The 19,207-nt window shown below is 41.3% G+C and overlaps 1 protein-coding gene across 1 annotated transcript in view; it reads right to left on the minus strand.

The window, feature by feature from the left end:
- Positions 1-8,784, minus strand: part of KCNN1 (potassium calcium-activated channel subfamily N member 1) — a 65,964-nt gene extending 57,180 nt beyond the window's left edge. Inside the window, exons 1-3 of the mRNA XM_033953618.1 lie at positions 8,660-8,784; positions 4,817-5,263; positions 1,503-1,535 (exon numbers count right to left, since the gene is read on the minus strand). Coding sequence (XP_033809509.1) covers positions 1,503-1,535; positions 4,817-5,263; positions 8,660-8,701 — 522 coding nt within the window. The 5' untranslated portion in view covers positions 8,702-8,784. The remainder of the gene's footprint in view (positions 1-1,502; positions 1,536-4,816; positions 5,264-8,659) is intronic.
- Positions 8,785-19,207: the final 10,423 nt, after the last annotated feature.

Below are 19,207 nucleotides of genomic sequence, written 5' to 3' on the forward strand. Positions count from 1 at the left end.
TGAACTTCACAAAAAGGGTACCACATAAACATCTCACCATAGCTCCCTTATAGATTATGGTGAGCCTACCAAAATACCCCCAAAACCCACTATAACCACCTGTCTACAACACCAATAGCTCTTATGGCTGCAAATGGCACCTATATGGCCGTACAATAGGGTTTTTGGTGGGCTCACATTTTCCACCATTAATGTAGAGGTTAGAGTGGCTTATGAGCCTGGGTCCTCCTCTCTATGGTTCAGACTATTAGGCTTTCCTATAATAGGTGCTGATGTTCTGGAGGCAGGTATGTACGTTTTTATTCTGAACTTTGTGGGGGTGTGACGGGGATCATTTAACACGGGGGAAGTATGTGTGGGTCTTTACTTTGTCTCTGCAGTGGTTATCTAGTCACTTTCAATACCTTTTTGGTGCTTAAACCTGTCTTTACATCATCTAACTCACAATGTATAAGTTTTGCCTAGGAAATCTTGTCAAACATTCGATTATCCCTGCAGGACGACTAAGTCTAGGTTGGCCCACATCCCGCCCTAACCACTCCTCCAGAAACGCTCCTTTCAGCTCTGGGTGCACAGCGGGATTCAGAGGCCTAAAAAGTGCCTGGATATGTCCTAAAAGCCATTTTGATTATCGGCACTTGGACGACCTGTCTTTTAGGATGACCAAGTGCCGACGTGGGCGGGTTTTTAGACATGTTTAAGTTTTGGTTATGAGCCCCTTAGTGTTCAATAGGCATGCAAACTGTGAACTCCCAGATTTGGACAACCGTTTTCCTATCTTCCAATGCAAAATTAGGTTTCATGTGGGGAGAGAATTTCATGTCAAGCAGTTCGCTGCACTTCCTAATCTTGTGAAGAGAGGGTTCCCTCAGATTTCTCCCTCCCTGGATGAAATAGCTAGTGCATGGACATCCTTTTTGGGCAAGCTGAAGGAACTAGGGGCTGCTTGCTGCATCACCAGGACAAGGGGAGACATCAGATTCAACAGGAAAGTAACTGGGCTTTTTGACAATCCAAATTCTTGACTTTGTCTTTGCTAAAGAGCCTCCAAATCCTGTGCCTTATAGAGAGATATTATATGGCATTAGGAAGCTGAGTATGTCTATGTGTGGTGATGGAACCTTTGAAATACACTAGTAAAAATTATATCTGATAATATCCCCCCCTCCCTTATCATCCAGTAGCAGTTCTGGTTATGGGAAAATGCCTTGTTTGGCAAATAGATAATACATAAAAGAGCATCACCAGTACCAGAATGCTTTAGGATGAGAAATGAAGGACTGTAGTTATCAGAATGCATTGTGATGAGAATTAAAATAAAAGACAGTGCCAACTCCCTTGAACCATAAGGGAGGGAGCTGGTTGGCAACCCCTGGCAAAGGTCAGGTGGGAGATGCAGAACCACAGTAACCAGAAGCTTTGGGATGGGAATAAAAGAGATGCAGATCTACAAGTACCAGAATGTATTGTGATGGGAGTTTAGAAAAACAGGACTGGCTCACCTGTCCCTTGTGACTCGGAGCCACATGGCAGCCCTATAAGACAAGGAGGGGGACATTTTCAGCATGGAGGTTTAGGAATGCAGAAGATACTGTCAGCAAGAATGGAAGCGCCCTCCCCCCATACCCACTCCCACACATTTGGCACCCCTCTGGCGTTAGAAGGAAGAGACCCTCATTTTGGAGAACACAGGTTATCATGTCCTCCCAAAAGATTCTCCGGTCTAATGCTTTTGAACAGGTATCCCTCACTGTTCTCTAAAACAGGACTTCCTAAACTTGTCTTGGTGATCCCACAGCCAGTTCATTTTCTGGATATGCGCAATCTGGCCGATATTCAGACCATGGGAGGCAGGCTGAGTAACTCCCATGGTTGGCACTCACCATGGATATTCAATACCGGGCCATTTCCAGTCACCGGCATTGAATATCTGGTGGTTTGGGGCTGCTAAATGTTAACAAGCTAAATGAATATTTAGCGCTGACTGGTTAAGTTTATAGCAGCCAAAGAGGGGATTGCTATTTACGCGGTCTGGTTTGGATGCTAAATTTAGCCGCTCAGCACTGAAAATTGGCAGTTATCTTACAATATAGCCAGTTAACTTTTAAGGCTCCTTTTACAAAGCCGCGTTAGCGGCTTTATCACATGCAACTTTTTAGTGTACGCTAACCCCCGAGCTAGCTGAAAAACTACCACCTGCTCAAGAGGAGGCGGTAGTGGCTAGCACAGCCGGCAAATTAGCGTGCACTATTACGCGCATTAAACCGCTAATGCGACTTTGTAAAAGGAGCCCCTAGTCACTAACCATAAATATTCAGCGGAGATACCCAGTATTTAACTGGTTAAGCGCTGTTTAACCAGTCAGTGCCATTTCTGGCCAGTTAAAAAGTGCTGAATATTGGCTGGAATGAATATGCCTCAAAATATTTGAATACTTTGGCTCTTCCATATATGCACATTGTCTCATGCACGTTTATTGTGGTTATCTTGGAATGAAAACTAAAACACAATCCAACTAGTCTGCAGTGAAAAACAATCAGAACAAACAAAGAAGAACTGCAGACAAAAGTACAAGATGCAGGCCAAGTTTATTGAAACAATTACCGTATTTCCCCATATATAGGCTACGGCCTAAACATGGGTTTTGCAAGCCGGCATAGTGGGTGCAGCTTGCATAACTGGAGTGGCCTATACAGGGTTTTAAAATCATCCCCCCGCCCTCTCTTACCTCCCTCGCTGGACGGTGGCCTCCTCAAATCACACCGCCGGCGTTGCAGGGCAGGAACGATCTTTTCATCTCCAGGCTGGCCCCGCGCTGCTTCCTGTATGGCTTTGCCGTCAGTTCTCGCGGGACTCGTCTCACAAGAACTGATGGCAAAGCTGCGGCTAATACAGTGGGGCGGCTTATCTACCAGTTTTAAAACTCTTATAAGCATTTTTTGCGGCCTTTTCAAAGGGGCGGCCTATATTTGGGGAAATACAGTATATGTTGCGGTTAGTGTCACCACCTTTTAACAAACCAGGGGACTTGACATGGCCCATGTTTCAGTTAACATGCCTTCATCAGGGGTTCCTAATTTGAAAGGTATCAAATCAAACCGCAGCAAAAATAAACATAAGCCTGTGTAAAACGAAACTAGTTGATGCAATCTCCGTGGAGGGTTTGTATAAGCCAGTGGTTCCCAGACCTGTCCTGGAGGACCCCCAGGCCAGTCGGGTTTTCAAGATAGCCCTAATGAATATGCATGACAGAGATTTGCATATAATGGAGATGTCAGGAATGCAGATCTGCTCCATGCATATTCATTAGGGCTATCTTGAAAACCCGACTGGCCTGGGGGGTCCTCCAGGACAGGTTTGGGAACCACTGGTATAAGCAATGGGTTATTTTGGAACCCCAACTGGGGGCAACGTCTCCAAATGGATTCATTCTGCATATACAGTACCATGAAGGCCAGGGTTTGTGGAGTATGATCTCAGTCTCTGAGATATACTGCTAAATCTTGCCGTAGTGCCAAAGACAGCTTATCTCTGCAGTTCATAAGATGTAATGTGTACAGGCAACTTATCTAGGTACGCTTGAAAATTCCTTTTAATCAAGCTTATCCATCCAAAACAATGGGCAATATTTCTGTACCTGTATGCCACACTTTTTTGGTCAATGACTTCATATCTTGATATCTGAAGATCTTCTCTCTCTCTCTCTCCACACTGGCTGTGTGGTCACCAAGACATGTTTAGTGAGCCCTGTTCAATAATGTCCAAAGCTCAATCAGTAGCATTAACAAGAAGGATGAAGACTGACACTTCCAAGCTGTAATTTAATTTGACTATTTGAACAACACACCGTTCCCATCATCTAACTGACTTTTCCCATCAATTTCTTTAAAACATTGTGTGAGAAAGTACCACATGTCTTAGCGAATAGATTAAGGATTTAGATAACCAGAGTGTCATGGACTATAATTATGATAGAGCCCTCTGAATATGGCATGTCATGTGATTTCCTGTGTCACATGAAATGCAATAGCCTCAGGTTACCATTCGTCTGGGAAAACCTGGACATGTCCTCTTTTTACAGGACTGTCTGGGTGTCTGGATGAGATTTTTAAACTGTAGGAGTCTGTCCGGGTTTGACAGGGGCTTAGACAGAATCTAGTGGCTCTCGCCCTCTTACCTTCTTGATGCTGGAATTAAATTGCCTTCAGGCTGCTGGCAGCTCAGTGAAATGAGAGTGCCATTGGCTTGACCTGGAAGCCACTTCTCTGCAGGTCTTGCCTATGCAGGAGCAGGAAATCACTGCAGAGAGACAGCTTCTGGAGCAGGCTGATGGCAGCAGATTCAACTCGCTGAGCTGCCGGTGGCCCGATACCAATTGAATTCCAGCGCTGAGGAGGTAAGAGGAAGAAAGCCACCAGATTCTGTCTAAACTGGCCCTGCCAAACTAGCTTCTTGGAGGCGGGGCCAGGGATGGAGAGAGGGTGGGGTGGGCAAGGCCAGGGTAGGGGTGGGGGCGGGGGTCATGTGTCCTCTCTTTTCATTTCACAAATATGGTAACCCTATGATAGCCAAGCTGTGAAACTGGTTAGCATACAGGGGTCCTGGTTAGAAGAGCAAGCAGGGCAGCTAATCAGAGATTAAAACAACTTGCAAACCAACTCTCTCGTTCTCCCTTCCACCATCACAGTCAAAAAAATCCCACAATGTATAAATTCCTTAGGATACTCATTAACTGGATTCATCTACTCTATTACATTAGTGTGATTTCAGATTTCATATCCTTGACCCTTTGATCTGCAAGAAGACTTGTCTGTACCTTTGTATAGACTCCCCAAGACAATTCTGTCTCTGTCACCATGACAACAATGCCAAACATCCCAAAGATCAAGGCGTAGTCACTCAAACGTTTCCGCTTCTCAAAAAGTGCCCGGCGATGGCCCAACCTATAGCCAATGTTCTGAGTCTTCTTTGGGCCTCGACTATGGCCTTCCTCCACTTCCTCCTCTAGATTCGTGCTGGAAGCTTTAATCTGGTCAGTTTTGGAAACTACCACCTCCAGTCCAGAACTGTTAAATGTATGCAAGGGCTGAGTTTCAGAGTCCAATTCATGTAGGTTCCTGTGGGAAGCACTCAGGTTATTGAGAGGTCTCACCACACCTCCGTTATGCTTGTAGCTATTCATGGCTATCTCAGCAAAGGGGTTGGGCTCACTGAATGTGCTTTTGGATGCACCATGGCTCAAATTCTGGAGGTCGGTATCCACCTGGGAAGGAAAAACAGAACGTGACAGAATCAGTGGGCATGTAGAGATCCGAGTTCCTGAATTTAGGAACTTAAGTTAGATGCCTATTCTCAGCTGAACATCGAATCCTGAGTGTTTGGATGAAAATTCATCTAAATCTAGGATCTTAAATTTAGACCTGCAATTCATATGTGTAGACTTAGAATCTAAGATAGATGCCTAGTTATGAAAATCAGTGCTAAGCATCTACATTTTTCCTCCCACTTTAAATTTGCCCTCATTAAATCCTAAATTTAAGAGGCTAGTGAAACTAAGAACCTAACTTTAAGAATTCAGGCCTGGTGCACTTTCATAGGATCCAGTTTAAGAACCTAAATCCTTATGGTCAGTGGTGTAGTAAGGAGGGAGGGGGGGGGAGGACTACCCCGGGCGCCAACTCGATGGGTGGCACCAGCAGCTCTCCACTCTCCCACACCACTTGCACCCTCCCTTCCCCCCACCCATGTACCTCTTTAAATCTTCGCCAGCACAAGCAACTTCTCAGGCATGCCATTTGCACCGGCCTGGCTCCCCCCTGAAATCACTTCCGAGTCACGGGGGTCAGGAAATGGCATCAAAGGGAAAGCAACACCAGTGCGTGCAGCAGGCTGGAGAAGCTGCTCGTGCTGGCAAAGATTTAAAGAGGTACAGGGGAGGCGGAGAAGGATCGAGGGGACTGAAGAGGAGGGCGCGGAGGAATGCCACCACCCTCACTATACCACTGCCTACGGGGTTCTTTTACTAAGCTGCATTAGCTGCTTGCATGTTCCTATGTACCACAGAATGTGCTCAGGCAACCTGCAGTAACTCTAAAATGTGCATGTGCTAACCGCATACTAAAAAAATTTCCTTTTTAGGGGGCATGTCACAGGCGGAGAGTGGGCATTCCTACACTAACCATTTAGCATGTCCACTTTACTGTGTGAGCCCTTACCACCTATAAAATTTGTGACAGCAGTGTTCATATGGTCATTTTTAAAAATGACCCCCTTACATAAAATTATATCAATATTAATGGAACACCCCTCCCCCTCCATCATTTTCATCATTAATATTGATATAATTTTGTGTAAGGGATGGTAGCATTTTCCCTGCACTAGCATGAGATTTTTTTTCCCCGTAAATTTTTTGACTGTATCTGAAATTGTTGAATATGGCCAAACATTAATGGCAAAATTAGCATATGGCTATTAATAAAAAAAAAATAGAAAATTGGCCATTTTGTAGCTGCAGTAAAAATGGCCTTATCACGCCCTTACGTCTTTCCCATGTGCTAAGGCCAGTTTTGTCACAACTTAGCAAAAGAACCCCAAAGTTATGTAATACATTCCGTCTTAAAAAATTTAAATTCTATCCTATTTCCAATTTTATTTATTATTACAATTCATATACCACTTTTTTTTTTTTACAGAAATTCACATAATGCAGCTTATAGCAGGTTCCATCACATTACATTCATGCAACATCCCCATTCTAGCAGTGTGTCCTAATCCAGTGCTTCTCAGCTCTCTCCTGGAGTCACACCTAGTCAATTGAGGGTTGTTTTTTTTTTTATAGATTTGCATACAATGGGTCTCCGATGTGTTTCTTGACGCTTTACCAAGAGAGCTAAGGTGTATATTGCAAACTAATCTTTGCTAAGGGAGATTGTTTGGACTTGTGAACAAATCTACCCAAGCTTATTTTTTTAATTTGAAAATGAGATAAAGAGAAAACTTGGGGCTGGATTCTCTAATATCGCTGGTAAAATCTGACAGCCTGCTATTGCAGCCTTAAATGTAACGATTTTAAAAAGATGAGTCATTCTCAAAGAACCACGCATGCAAATGAGGTTTGCAGAGGTTCATAGAGGGTCACCAAATTTACATGAGATGAGTTGTTGGTGATAGCGATTAGCACATGCGTAGAATTTGCACTCTGCCCTTTCCAGGGTCCAGAAGGAAAATTATTTTTATCATGAGATGGCAATGATCTCCTAAGGTATCATCTCACATGGCAGGAACCCCCTGCCTAAAAGGAAACACATGTAGCTCAGTGGTTAAAGGCTCTTTGTCCACCTTCCATAGGTCATGGGTTTAAATCCCTGGAATGGTTTGGTACCCCAACATATATTCTTATTTTTTTAGTGACAATCTGCCATCTAGGTTCATGTTGATGATGTCACAATGATGTCAAGATTGTGTGTCAAACATGTCTACTTGCTCTGAGCCACAGCCATTGTAAGTAAGGTTTCTCTTCTTATTTTCTTAAACTTTGGGAATAAGGTTTAGTATGCAATACATTTTATCATGTGCTTTGCTTGAGTAATGCATTATTAAACTTCATTTTCCATTATTATCAAAGAGGAGTCCTCTTTATACCCCCCAAAATGAAAAGTTTAGTATGCAATATACAGAATATATATTTTTTTCATGTGCTTTGATTGAGGAACACAGAGGCCAAAAGAGAAACTGGACAAGTGTTGAAGGTACATGTTTGATATTTATCCTAGAGAAATGACTGCTTATGAATCAAGAGGATATAAGCTTGGCTTTTGAATTGACATGTGGTTTAATATCTGAGTGTGTGTGGTGCAGTGGTTAGAGCAAAAAAAAAAGTGGGAAAGGGACACAGTCAATCAACTTCAGGGACAATCAATTTATCAAAACTATATAAATAACTGAAACATATATAACATCTATATAAAACAATGCAGAATCTTTCAATCCTTTGTCGTGCTGGACCCCAACACAGTCGATGTTTCAGCTAAAGAAGCCTTTTTCAGGGGTGTATAAATGAAGTCCAGTAGATGGCACCAGAATACAGATAATAAAGCCAAAAAGGAATACTCTTGATATCCTGTTATATACAATACCTTAAAATGTAAATTTGTAGAACGCTGTGGGCTGGATAACTTTTTTGACTATCTCTGAAATGCCTTCTAGCCAGGTTCCTTTTTAAAATGGATAATTTTGGCTGTTTAGTGATTTAAATTGACAAAGTTATCTGTAGGCTCGGATTCTTTTTCAAAAATATTTAATGCGATTGGCACCACAGCTAACTATGCAAGTGCTTTTAAATATTGCCCTTCTGGTAGCTAAGTTTCTTCACCGCACTTGTATCCACATTTCTTCAAGGTGTATACAATGGTTTGGTTTTCTCCACATGGTACTCCTTCCTTTCTTTTCCACTGGCTCATATACACTCCCTCTGTAATCACTCCTTAACACACCATACTGTATATTTGCATCCATGTTATATATTTTAGTGACTGAGTATATACTTTTTTTTACTAGGACCCCGGAAGAAGACATGTTAATCAAAACACGGATCGTGTTGGGTTTCATATTCTGTAATAAGTACACAACAAATTGTTTTATTTGTCTAAATAAACATTACCTGCATCTTGTACATATGTCTGCACTGCAGTTCCTTTTTCATCTATTGGAATGGTAGACAGGTGGGTATGGTAGGATTGGGGAAAGTTTAGGAGGGCTCAATAAAACACAGAAGATACAAAAGTGGGATTCTTCAGGAATAACCTCAATTCAAACTAAATCCCACTGAAGAGTATTTGAAGGAGATCGTGGAGTAACAGCCCCAAGACTGGTGGGATTGCAAAGAAAGTGTCCTGAGAACCCTTGAAAAAGCCGCGGTTAGTGGCGAAATGGGTCCCCATCGGTTTATATGACCAGTCTATTATATCCAAGTCAATACTCTGCACACTTTAAAGATAAGTGATAATTTTCTGTGTACAAAAAGAAAAAGTAAAAAAGAATAATTAATTTGATACATCTAAAATTGGCTACACAAAAAAAAAGGAGGTGGAGGTAATTTGGTCAGTGATGGTAATCTTAAAACCCTAATAACTTGGCATTTGGATTGAGATATCCTGAGATTGAATTATCCCTATCCAAGTGGGTTACTGAGACCATTTTACTCCATGATCTCCTTCAAATACCCTTCAGTGGGATTTAGTTTGTATTGAGTGAGTTTAGGAAGGCTCACCATACATTATGCTGAGATGTACACATGATACCCTTCACAGCAGTGCCCTCCAAGATGCCCCACTGCTCTATTGGTTTATATGACCAGTCTATTACAATGCTGGCCCCTCCCATGTCCAAATGGTCTAGATTTGGACATTTTCAACTTGGACGTTTCTGTGGTTAAAAATGGGAAATAAAGTTAGGCATCCTAAATTAAGACTTTCTGGTGGCCAAGACGTCCAAGTAGATGATTTGCAAAAAATAAAATTAAAAAATTTCAGACATCCAGTGGTTTTGAAAATGGATGTTTCTCCATCCCCGACTTTGGACATCTTGCAGGAAACATCCAAGTCAAACTCAGTCACGCTTTTCAAAAATGGCACTCCATGCATAGATTTAAAAATGTCTCTTCTGACATGCCTCTAAGAACACATCCTGTCAATGTGAAAAGGGGGAGAGTGTAACGCAATGGTTAAAGCTAACGCCTGGGCAAGTCACTTAATCCTCCCCCCCCCATTGTGCCAAGTACATTAGATAGATTGTGAGCCCATCGGGACAGATAGGGAAAAATTCTTGAGAACCTGAATAAACTCATGTAAACCGTTCTGAGATCCCCTGGAAGAATGGTATAGAAAATTAAATAAATAAATACATGTATTGTGGAACCATGCACAAATCCTTAGGCCGATTCTATATAGGTTGCCTAAAAAATTGACACTGGCTAGATTGGCACTAAGCACAATTCTATAAAAGGCACAAAGGGGCATAATCAAAAGAAACATCTAAGTCCAATTTGGACATAGGGCACTAGTTGTCCACAGTCAGCAGTAACAAAATGTCTATTCTCAAAAACTACATCCAAAATATTTTTTTCCCGAAAATCATCTATCCTTACGTCCAGGTGTCTGATCATCCAGACAGCCACTACATCTATCTTTATATCACATTCTCGATCAAAAATTCATCCAAGTCCCAAACGCCTAGAACAAGACATTTTGGACATGGGAGGAGCCAGCATTGTGATGGACTGGCAACACAGCAGAGGGGCACTTTTTAGGGCACTGCTATAAAAGGGTACCACATAAACATCTCACCAGAACTCCCTTATAGATTATGGTGAGTCCCCCAAACCTCCCCAAAACAACTATATACAACCCCAATAACCCTTATGGCTGCAGGTGGCACCTATATGGCACTACAGTAGGGTTTTGGTGGGCTCACATTTTTCACCATGAATGTAGTGGTTAGAGTGGCTTATGGGTCTGAGTCCTTCTCTCTATGATTCACTAGCCACCTCCCAGACTACTTAAGCCACCTCTGTGCAGCTCTACTAGGCTTTCCTATGCCAGGTGCTGATGTTCTGGAGGCAGGTATGTACCTTTTTTTTCTGAACTTTGTGTGGGTGCGACGGGGTCAGTGAACACGGGGGGGGGGGGGGGGGTCTTTACTTTGTCCCTTCAGTGGTTAACTGGTTACTTTGGATACCTTTTGGGCACTTATACATCATCTAAGTCACAACATATAAGTTCCATCTAAGCAATCTCGTCAAACTTTTGATTATCCCTGCAGGACGACTAAGACTAGGTCAGCCCACATCCCGCCCACATCCCACCCTAACCACTCCTCCAAAAATGCCCCTTCAGCTCTGGATGCACAACGGCATTCAAAGGCCTAAAAAGTCCCTGGATACGTCTAAAAAGCTGTTTCGATTATTGGTACTTGGACAACCTGTCTTTTAGATCATCCGAGTGCCGACTTGGGCGAGATTTTAGATGTATTTCAGTTTTGATTATGAACCCCACATTGTATAGAATTCACTTAGCACCACCTAAGTGGTGTTAGGCATTGCTAGGCATCCCAATTTTTAGGTGTTTTCTTGGCTTAAATGCTTGCATTTAAGTTAGGCACACAACAGCACTTAAGTCAAACACAGACACCTAACTCAATAACATGGCCATGATCTGTCCTTAATCAGGCCCACTTTTAGGTAGGCGCTTTGGACTAGGCACCTACTTTTTATAGAATCACATTTTTTGAGTTAGAGATCTAACTTTCAATTAAGTCCAATTAATGGAAATTATGAGTTAAGTGGCAATTATCAATGTCACTTAAGTCTATTAATCAATTAAGTTGGGCGCCTAACTTTATAGAATCAGGGTCTTAGTGTATTGGGAGAACAATTTACTGTATATGTATAACTTGCTATTTGATGTATCCCACAATACAGAGGAAAAAACATAACCATGTGTGAAAATATGAACCAAAAAAGAAGTGGGGAAGGGATCCAATCAATCAACTAAAGAGACAATCAATTTATTTAAACGTTGTAAATCAATGAAACATATATAACATATACATATAACAAAGCATGCATAACAAGGAATCTATCAATCCTTTTTCATACTGGACCCCAACACGGTCCATGTTTCGGCTAAGATAGCCTTCTTCAGAAAAGCAGGGTTATCGTAACCAGAAGAGACAAGAAACTCACAGGAGCTACCACCAAATAATCTTTCAAGCTCTAGTTTTTGAAAATCTTTTTATTAGCAACATGACAAGTGTTCATATACAATATTGAGAGAATATCAATATAATTGAAAAATTGAACCACAGTAATCCAAACAAGGTCTGTGATCTGTGTACGTATAACCCCAAGAACTCATAACAACCACCAAATAATCTGTAATGGAAATCTAAAGTTCATAGATCCAACATGGCTAAGCGAGTACCTAAACATCGACTGATCAAGGCCTATATTTTGACAACCTGCCTACATCAGGGTCTAAACATCCAAAGAGTTCCAAGTAGCACAATTATATGAGCTGCACAACAATGAAGTCAGTTTTCTCAGCCTGTTGGAACTGTGGCTTTGGTATTGTTGTGTAACACACATAATTGTACTACTTGAAACTCTTTGGATGTTTAGACCCTGATGTAGGCAGGTTGCCATAATATAGGCCTTGTTCGGTCGATGCACGTTAGATTTCCATTACAGTGGATTTGGTGGCATTTCCTAGCGAGTGTCTTGTCTCCTCCGGCCTGCCCCGCCCTTATGTTTTAGATTTCCTTTTGCAAAGGGTTTTTTTTTTTTTTTCTTTCTTTTTAACTTATCATTTGTTCATACAGATGGCATTGAAAATTGCCCTCCGCGCCGTCCCCACATTAATAATAATCATTGAACTCTTCCCAGGCTTTTATTTAAGGGAAGCTGAAAGATGAGTTATTTCCCATGAAGGTTATTGGATGTTCACTTGTGGTTTTTCGGGAAAGGGTCATGAATTTGATATACTACCTGCAGCCCGAGCTTGTGGGTTCAAATCCTGCGCTGCTCCATATGACCTGGGCAAGTCACTCAATCCTCCATTGCCCCAGGTATGTTAGATAGATTGTGAGCCAACTGGGGCAAATAGGGAAAATGCTTGAGTACCTGATTGAAAAACAGCCTAGATAACCTTGATAGGTGGTATATAAATATGAAAATAATTAAAATAAATTGTGCAAATTATATTTATCCATAAGCAGCTCAGATCTACTTGGAATACAGCAGAAAAGAAAAGGAAAAGTGATATTAAAAAGATGGACAGGTGTTCCTGGTTTATTTTTTTTAAGTGGACAGGTGTTCCTAATTTGATGCTGGCATCCAAACCTGTGGTTAATGAGTTGGAAGGGATCCTGGTGCTCCGTGGTAGCTACTCTGCTGAACTCCTAGCCTCCTGCTCCCTAGAGGCCACTTCCTCTTGTTTCTCCTGGCTTGTAGCTCATCACACAGAAGCCATTATTAATCGCTATGCTTGGCATAATTGTAGAGCTTTGCCCTCCACAGGGTGACAGGCATGACCCCCTTGCAGTGTCTTATAACCAGCCCAATGCCTTTCCACACTGCAGAGCTCCACTGCATGTAGTTTCAAAACATGTCAAATTACCTCTGTAATTACAGAAGCAGGTGGCAGATCACCCTCCAGATTGAGAGCAATTCCTTCCTCCCCCCTTCTCTCCTTCTTTCTCTCCTCTGCGGTATCTGACAATTGCAAAAATGAATGTAAGCATTCAAACTTTTCATGGACAACTTGAATTATATGTGCTAGATAACTGGAATAGGGATACGAAGCTGAGTTGACTAGTTTAAAGGTTAGACTATATCTTGGGATGGAGGGGGATAGGGCAAAAAAAGTAATGGTTTCTGCAAGAACATTAACAGACATTTGGCTGGGCTCTTCCATCTCCTTTCAGTCATGGAATTTATTTAAAGTCACAGGCCTCATCTCTCTGTTACAGGGCATCTCTGTGACTGTGTCACTTAGAACTGCCAGACCTTAATGTAAGCAAACCATGAAATAATATGCTTTATCTTCTCTTGAAGATAACCTGGCCACTACCATGCAGAGCACAAAAACCTTGCTAGAGTCCTGAAGTTCATCCATGCTGAGATGGGAAATCAGTGTAACTGATGAAGAAATGGAGAAGCAGAAACCACTGACTGAATAAGCACCAAGGAGGCGGCCATATTTTGAATTACTTTGTTCGCTGAAAAACAACACTTAGGGTGTTACAATAGTCCAAATAAAATCAGATCCCATGTGTAAATCGCAGCATAAAAAGAATTAAAGTCTAAATGAGGATATAATGGTCTTAACGTGGTTCCAAACTAAGGATCCTTTTACTAAAGTTTAGCACACACTAATAGAATTAGTGTACACAAACGGCCTCTTTTACAAAGGCGTGCTAGCGGCTGTGCTGTGCTAACGGCCCTGAAGCCCATAGAGATTTAAAGGGCTTCGGAGCTGTTGCCGCGGCTTTGTAAAAGAGGCTGTAAGAGCCTGATTCTTGAAAATGTGCATCCCGATGGCAGTCGGCAGTAGGGCGTCCTACTGCCGTCTAGCAACCAATTGGGACACACATTTTTTTTAAAAACCAATTGGGACACCACATTGTAGGCCTCTGAAATATGTCTACAGAGATACATAGTGACGCTTAAGCACGCGCAATGCGTAGCATGGGTGTGGCTTCACCCGGAAGTGGTCTTGGGCAGGCTTAAGCATTGCTATGCAACTACGTAGATGCAAGACAGACACCTTAAATGTAGGCCTGCAATATTTCGGGACTGTAGATGCGATTCTTGTTTGGATGCCAATGCGTGATTGCCATGAGATCGACAGCCATTTCTTAGGTGGCCGCCAATGTCAGTGTCCAAAAGACAGGCCCTAAATGTTAAAAAGCCCATTTTATAAATTTGGGCTTCTTAGCCCACACTAATTCTGTTAGTGCACACTAAGCTTTAGTAAAAGGGCCCCTAAATGACAAAAATAAGTTTGTTTTTTTTTGTATTACAAAGTTGGTCATAGTAACAGTGCCATAATCAATCACAAAAAGGAGGAAGAAAGAAGAGTGGTCACAGATATGGCATTTCCCTGTGGGGTACATGTAAATATTTAGTTCAGTTCTGGTATATGATTTAAGTGGCAATGGGCCATTCCACCACAATCAAGTTATTTAGCTCAGTTCTATGAACATTTCAAAGTCATTTTCCTATGTAATAACCAGTTGGCCGAAGTGTAAAAGCTTTGATTAAGAAGCAATATGGTCACTGACCTCTCAGAATCCACTGGCAGAATTATCAGTATTTTTATAACATTTATGAGGGGCCGCTGAAAAGTTCTCAGACCAGCCAAGAAGAGAATGATGGGGAACATTGAAATTTACAAGTTATTCCACACTTTTCTTGACACTTTTCATTTCAATGATATGAAATGAAATAAAAACTGTCAAGAAAAATGTGGAATAACTTGTAAGTTTCATGGCTCCACAGTCCACATTCTCTTCTTAATTGGGCTAAGAACTTTTCAGCGGCCCCTCGTATAGTCTGTCCATCCACTGTTCTAAATGTTATGTTATGTTAAGTTAATCAGGTTTTCTATTCCAGCTTTACCTATTCAGTTCAATGTCGGATTACATTACAAGAGGCTGGGTCAGTTACCCAGGAAGTTACAATGGACAGTTTAACACAGACATTCAATAGGGTTGCTAGTACAGGTAGATCATTACAAAAATTAATACAGTTAGGTCATAATTACAAATACGTAGTTACAAGGTCAAGTAGGCCATTGTTGGCTCTTTGTTTTGTCCCAGGAGTTGCATTAGGCAGTTTAGAGATGGGCTTTTACAAGTAACATTTCAGTTACTTCAGGGTTGATTCCTTGTCTTGGTACTGAAATGCTTTTAGAAGTTTTCTGAACTTAAGATAGTGGTCACAAGATCGTAGTGTAAGTGTAAGTTGGTTCCAGCATTTTGCTAATTGATATTGGACAGATAAGGTGATTTGCCTGGTAGACTTTATATTGTTGCATGATGGGAATTTTTAAGTGGAAAATATTTCTGGTGGAATATCTATTGGAGGCACCCTGGAGTAGGACGGTAGTTGGGGGGGCATTTCCTCTTAGGATTTTAAAGGCAGTGATGCCTAATTTAAACTTCATCCTTGCAGTTATGAGCAGCCAATGCAGTTTCAAATAGTAGGTTTGCAGGTGTTCCAATTTCCATATTCCGTATATGAGTATTACTGCTGCATTTTGAACTAGCTGTAAATGTGATCTAAACATTTTAGAGCAAAGAGCTAGTATTACATTGCAGTAGTCCAGTCGAGATAGGATTAGGGATTGTACTAAAATCTGGAAAGCCTCAGTTTTGAAGTATTTTCTGACTGATCTTAGCTTTCTCATTGCAAGGACAAATTGTTTTGTTATTGGATTGTATGTGACTCTTCATGGATAGGTGGTTATCAATTTCTGCTCCTAAGATTTGGGATTGTAGCTCTAATTGAAATTCTGAGTTGTCTATTGTGATCCTCGGAGCATAGCATGGGCCAGTCGAAGGTCTTAGCCAAGGGAATTTGGATTTATTTAATTTGAGGCGATGTGTCGAGGTCCAGTTTTCTATGATGTGGACACATTTTTTTAAACAATGGTCAGGGTATTGACTAGTGCAGTGATTCCCAACCCTGTCCTGGAGGAACACCAGGCCAATCGGGTTTTCAGGCTAGCCCTAATGAATATCATGAGAGACATTTGCATATGATGGAAGTGATAGGCATGCAAATTTGCTTCATGCATATTCATTAGGGCTAGCCTGAAAACCCGATTGGCCTGGTGTTCCTCCAGGACAGGGTTGGGAACCACTGGACTAGTGCATCCATTATAGGTAACAATGTTTTATTTGTGAGATCTAGATCAGCTCCCAAGGATTGCATTTGTTAGGACAGGGGTAGGCAATTCCGGTCCTCGAGAGCCAGAGCCAGCTCAGGTTTTCAGGATATTCACAATAAATATGCATGAGATAGATTTGTATCTCGAGGAAGCAGTGCATACATATCCTGAAAACCTGACCTGGCTCTGGCTCTCAAGGACCGGAATTGCCTACCCCTTTGTTAGGAGGTTGAACATTGATGGTGAAAGTGGGGATTCTTAGGGTCTCCGCTGGGAGGGTGGCAGCTATCAGAAAGTTCACCATGTTACATACCGCATAGTGCTGAATGGTGAGGAAATTAGGAAGACATGGAACCAGGAGAGGACAGGGCCTCTAAATCCAGAATAGCTGAAGATCTCGGACATTTGATTGAAGTCTACTAGGTCGAATGCGCTGCGTAAGTCAAATTGGATTATGATTGAGCTGTGACCCTTGTTCAGTAATTCCTTGCCGTACATTACTAGTACTGCGACCACTATCTCAATGCTGTGATTTTTCTTGAATCCTGATTGTGAAGGGTGGAGGACATTGAAGCATTGTAAGTAGCATTCAAGTTGTTCTGTGACATATCCTTCCATCATTTTGATGACTAGGGTGATGGAAGCTAGTGGTCGATAATTGGTCACATCAGAGGTGCTTAGTTATGGGTTTTTGGGGACAGGCACTAAGAGAGTTCCTCTTCCTGATTTGGGGAAAAGGCCAGTTTTTAGGTAATAGTTGAGCCATTGGGTTATTTTTCCTATGGCTCTTGGAGTGGCTGCTTTGATCAGGTAAGGTGAGTAGGTGTCGAGGCTGCAAAATGCTTTGGAGTATTTTAGGAGAAGCTGAATTTAATCTCATCAAAATCATTCCAAGATCTGTCTGCTGGAATTTCCATTGGTGGTTTTGTGATTTGAAATGGATAACAAGCAACATAATCCTTCACAAACATTAAAACAAAGGCATAGATATAAGTGAGCAACCCCTCAATCATTAAACCCATCTGCCCACACACATGCCAGTCACTTACCAACCATCTATTAGAATAAATATAGCCTTGTAGAAATAGGGATCAGAATATTATTGAAAAGTATGGAGACTATAAAAAAATAAATTCTTGAGGGACACCACAAACTAATTTGAAAGTGTGCAGGCTACAATGTAGAATGCCATTTAGATGCTCTACTGAATATTTTCCCATTTATATTTGGACAAAAATGTTTGCTCATGAATCTCAGTAATGGGATAAGCACAAGGGATTCCTTCTGACGAACAAGTGAGAGGAGAGACATCAATCAATTGGAGTCTGTGGTACTACACCGGGAGAAACATAACATAACTTTATTTTCCTATACCGCCTTAATCAAAAGAATTCTAGGCGGTTTCCACAGAAGAGAAAAACTGGACAATCAGTGAAATACAAAATAGTAATGGCAAGAATACAGCCTATTATTTAAAAAGACATAAAAATTTAAGTTAATACAGTAAAATTATTGAGTTAAGAATAAAAGCACAAATTAAGAGATAAATTTATCAAATAATACTGTCTTAATTTCTTTTCTGAAAGCGCCATAGGACAGCATGGCTCCGCTGATATAGTTATCCAACCAGGACTGTTGTTTGCTTGCTTGAAATGCAAGCATCCTGTCTAAATAAGACCTAAGTTTACAGCCTAAAATCTTCAGGTATGCAAATAGGTTACAATTCCTAGTTATCCTCATGGGATTGTATAGCATGAAATGAGATAGCAGGTAGGTAGATGGCCAATCCCCAACTGACTTAAAACAGAGGCATGAAAATGTAAATATTACTCGTGCCTCCACTGGCAACCAGTGCAATGATCGGTACTAAGGACTGATATGATCGCTTTTCTTCAGTCCAAATATCAGACGAACAGCCGTATTCTGCACTATTCTTAATTTTCTCACAACTTTCTTTGGTGCGTCCAAATAAACAATATTACAGTAGTCCAATATAGGTAATACCAATGCCTGCACCAACAGTCTAAAGGATAAAAGGTCAAAATAATTTTTGATGGTCTTTAATTTCCACAGTGTAAAAAAAGCACTTTTTCACCACCAAATTAAATGGGAGTCTATCTAAGAACTTATTCTATGACAATGCAAGGAATAGGTTGGGAACAGGGGAGGAAAAATATTTAGAACACTTGGGTACCAGACAATAGTTTTATGAGCTAGGGGAAAAATTAGTTTTCCGTGTTACTTGTTATGTTGTCTATGTTTTAGACTTTTTTTATGCTTTTCTGAAGGTATTTATTTATTGATTTCTTTTCTTCCTGTTTGTTTGTTTTGTTTAATCTATCTTTTTTCACTTGTAAAAATATTTTCAAAAAATTTCCCCTCCAGCTTCTGTTCATCTCCCAAGTCTTTCTTCTATGGGTCAAGGAAACAGCCCTAAATTGCTACAGTTCACCCAAACTCTTGGATAACGAGAAACTAAAAAATGGTCCTAGGACATATCTCTGCAGTGTGGGTGGGAATAGCTGGGCAGATAGGATGAAGCGATAGATCTGTTTCTGCTGTCGTCTACTATGTTAGTAAGAAAATAAAGAGTACAGGTATGAGATGTTCAGTCTTTCTACCTTGTGAATCATCTGCCAATATGTGCCAGTGAAAGAGACACCACACAAGAAAGTAGAGAACTCCTGCTTGCTGACAGCACAAAGCCACCTCGGACTAGGGGTTCCTTTCACTTAGCGTGCGCTAGCTGAAAAATTACC

Source organism: Geotrypetes seraphini, chromosome 8 (genome assembly GCF_902459505.1).
Source record: "Geotrypetes seraphini chromosome 8, aGeoSer1.1, whole genome shotgun sequence".
In the NCBI taxonomy this organism is placed as follows: Eukaryota; Metazoa; Chordata; class Amphibia; order Gymnophiona; family Dermophiidae; genus Geotrypetes; species Geotrypetes seraphini.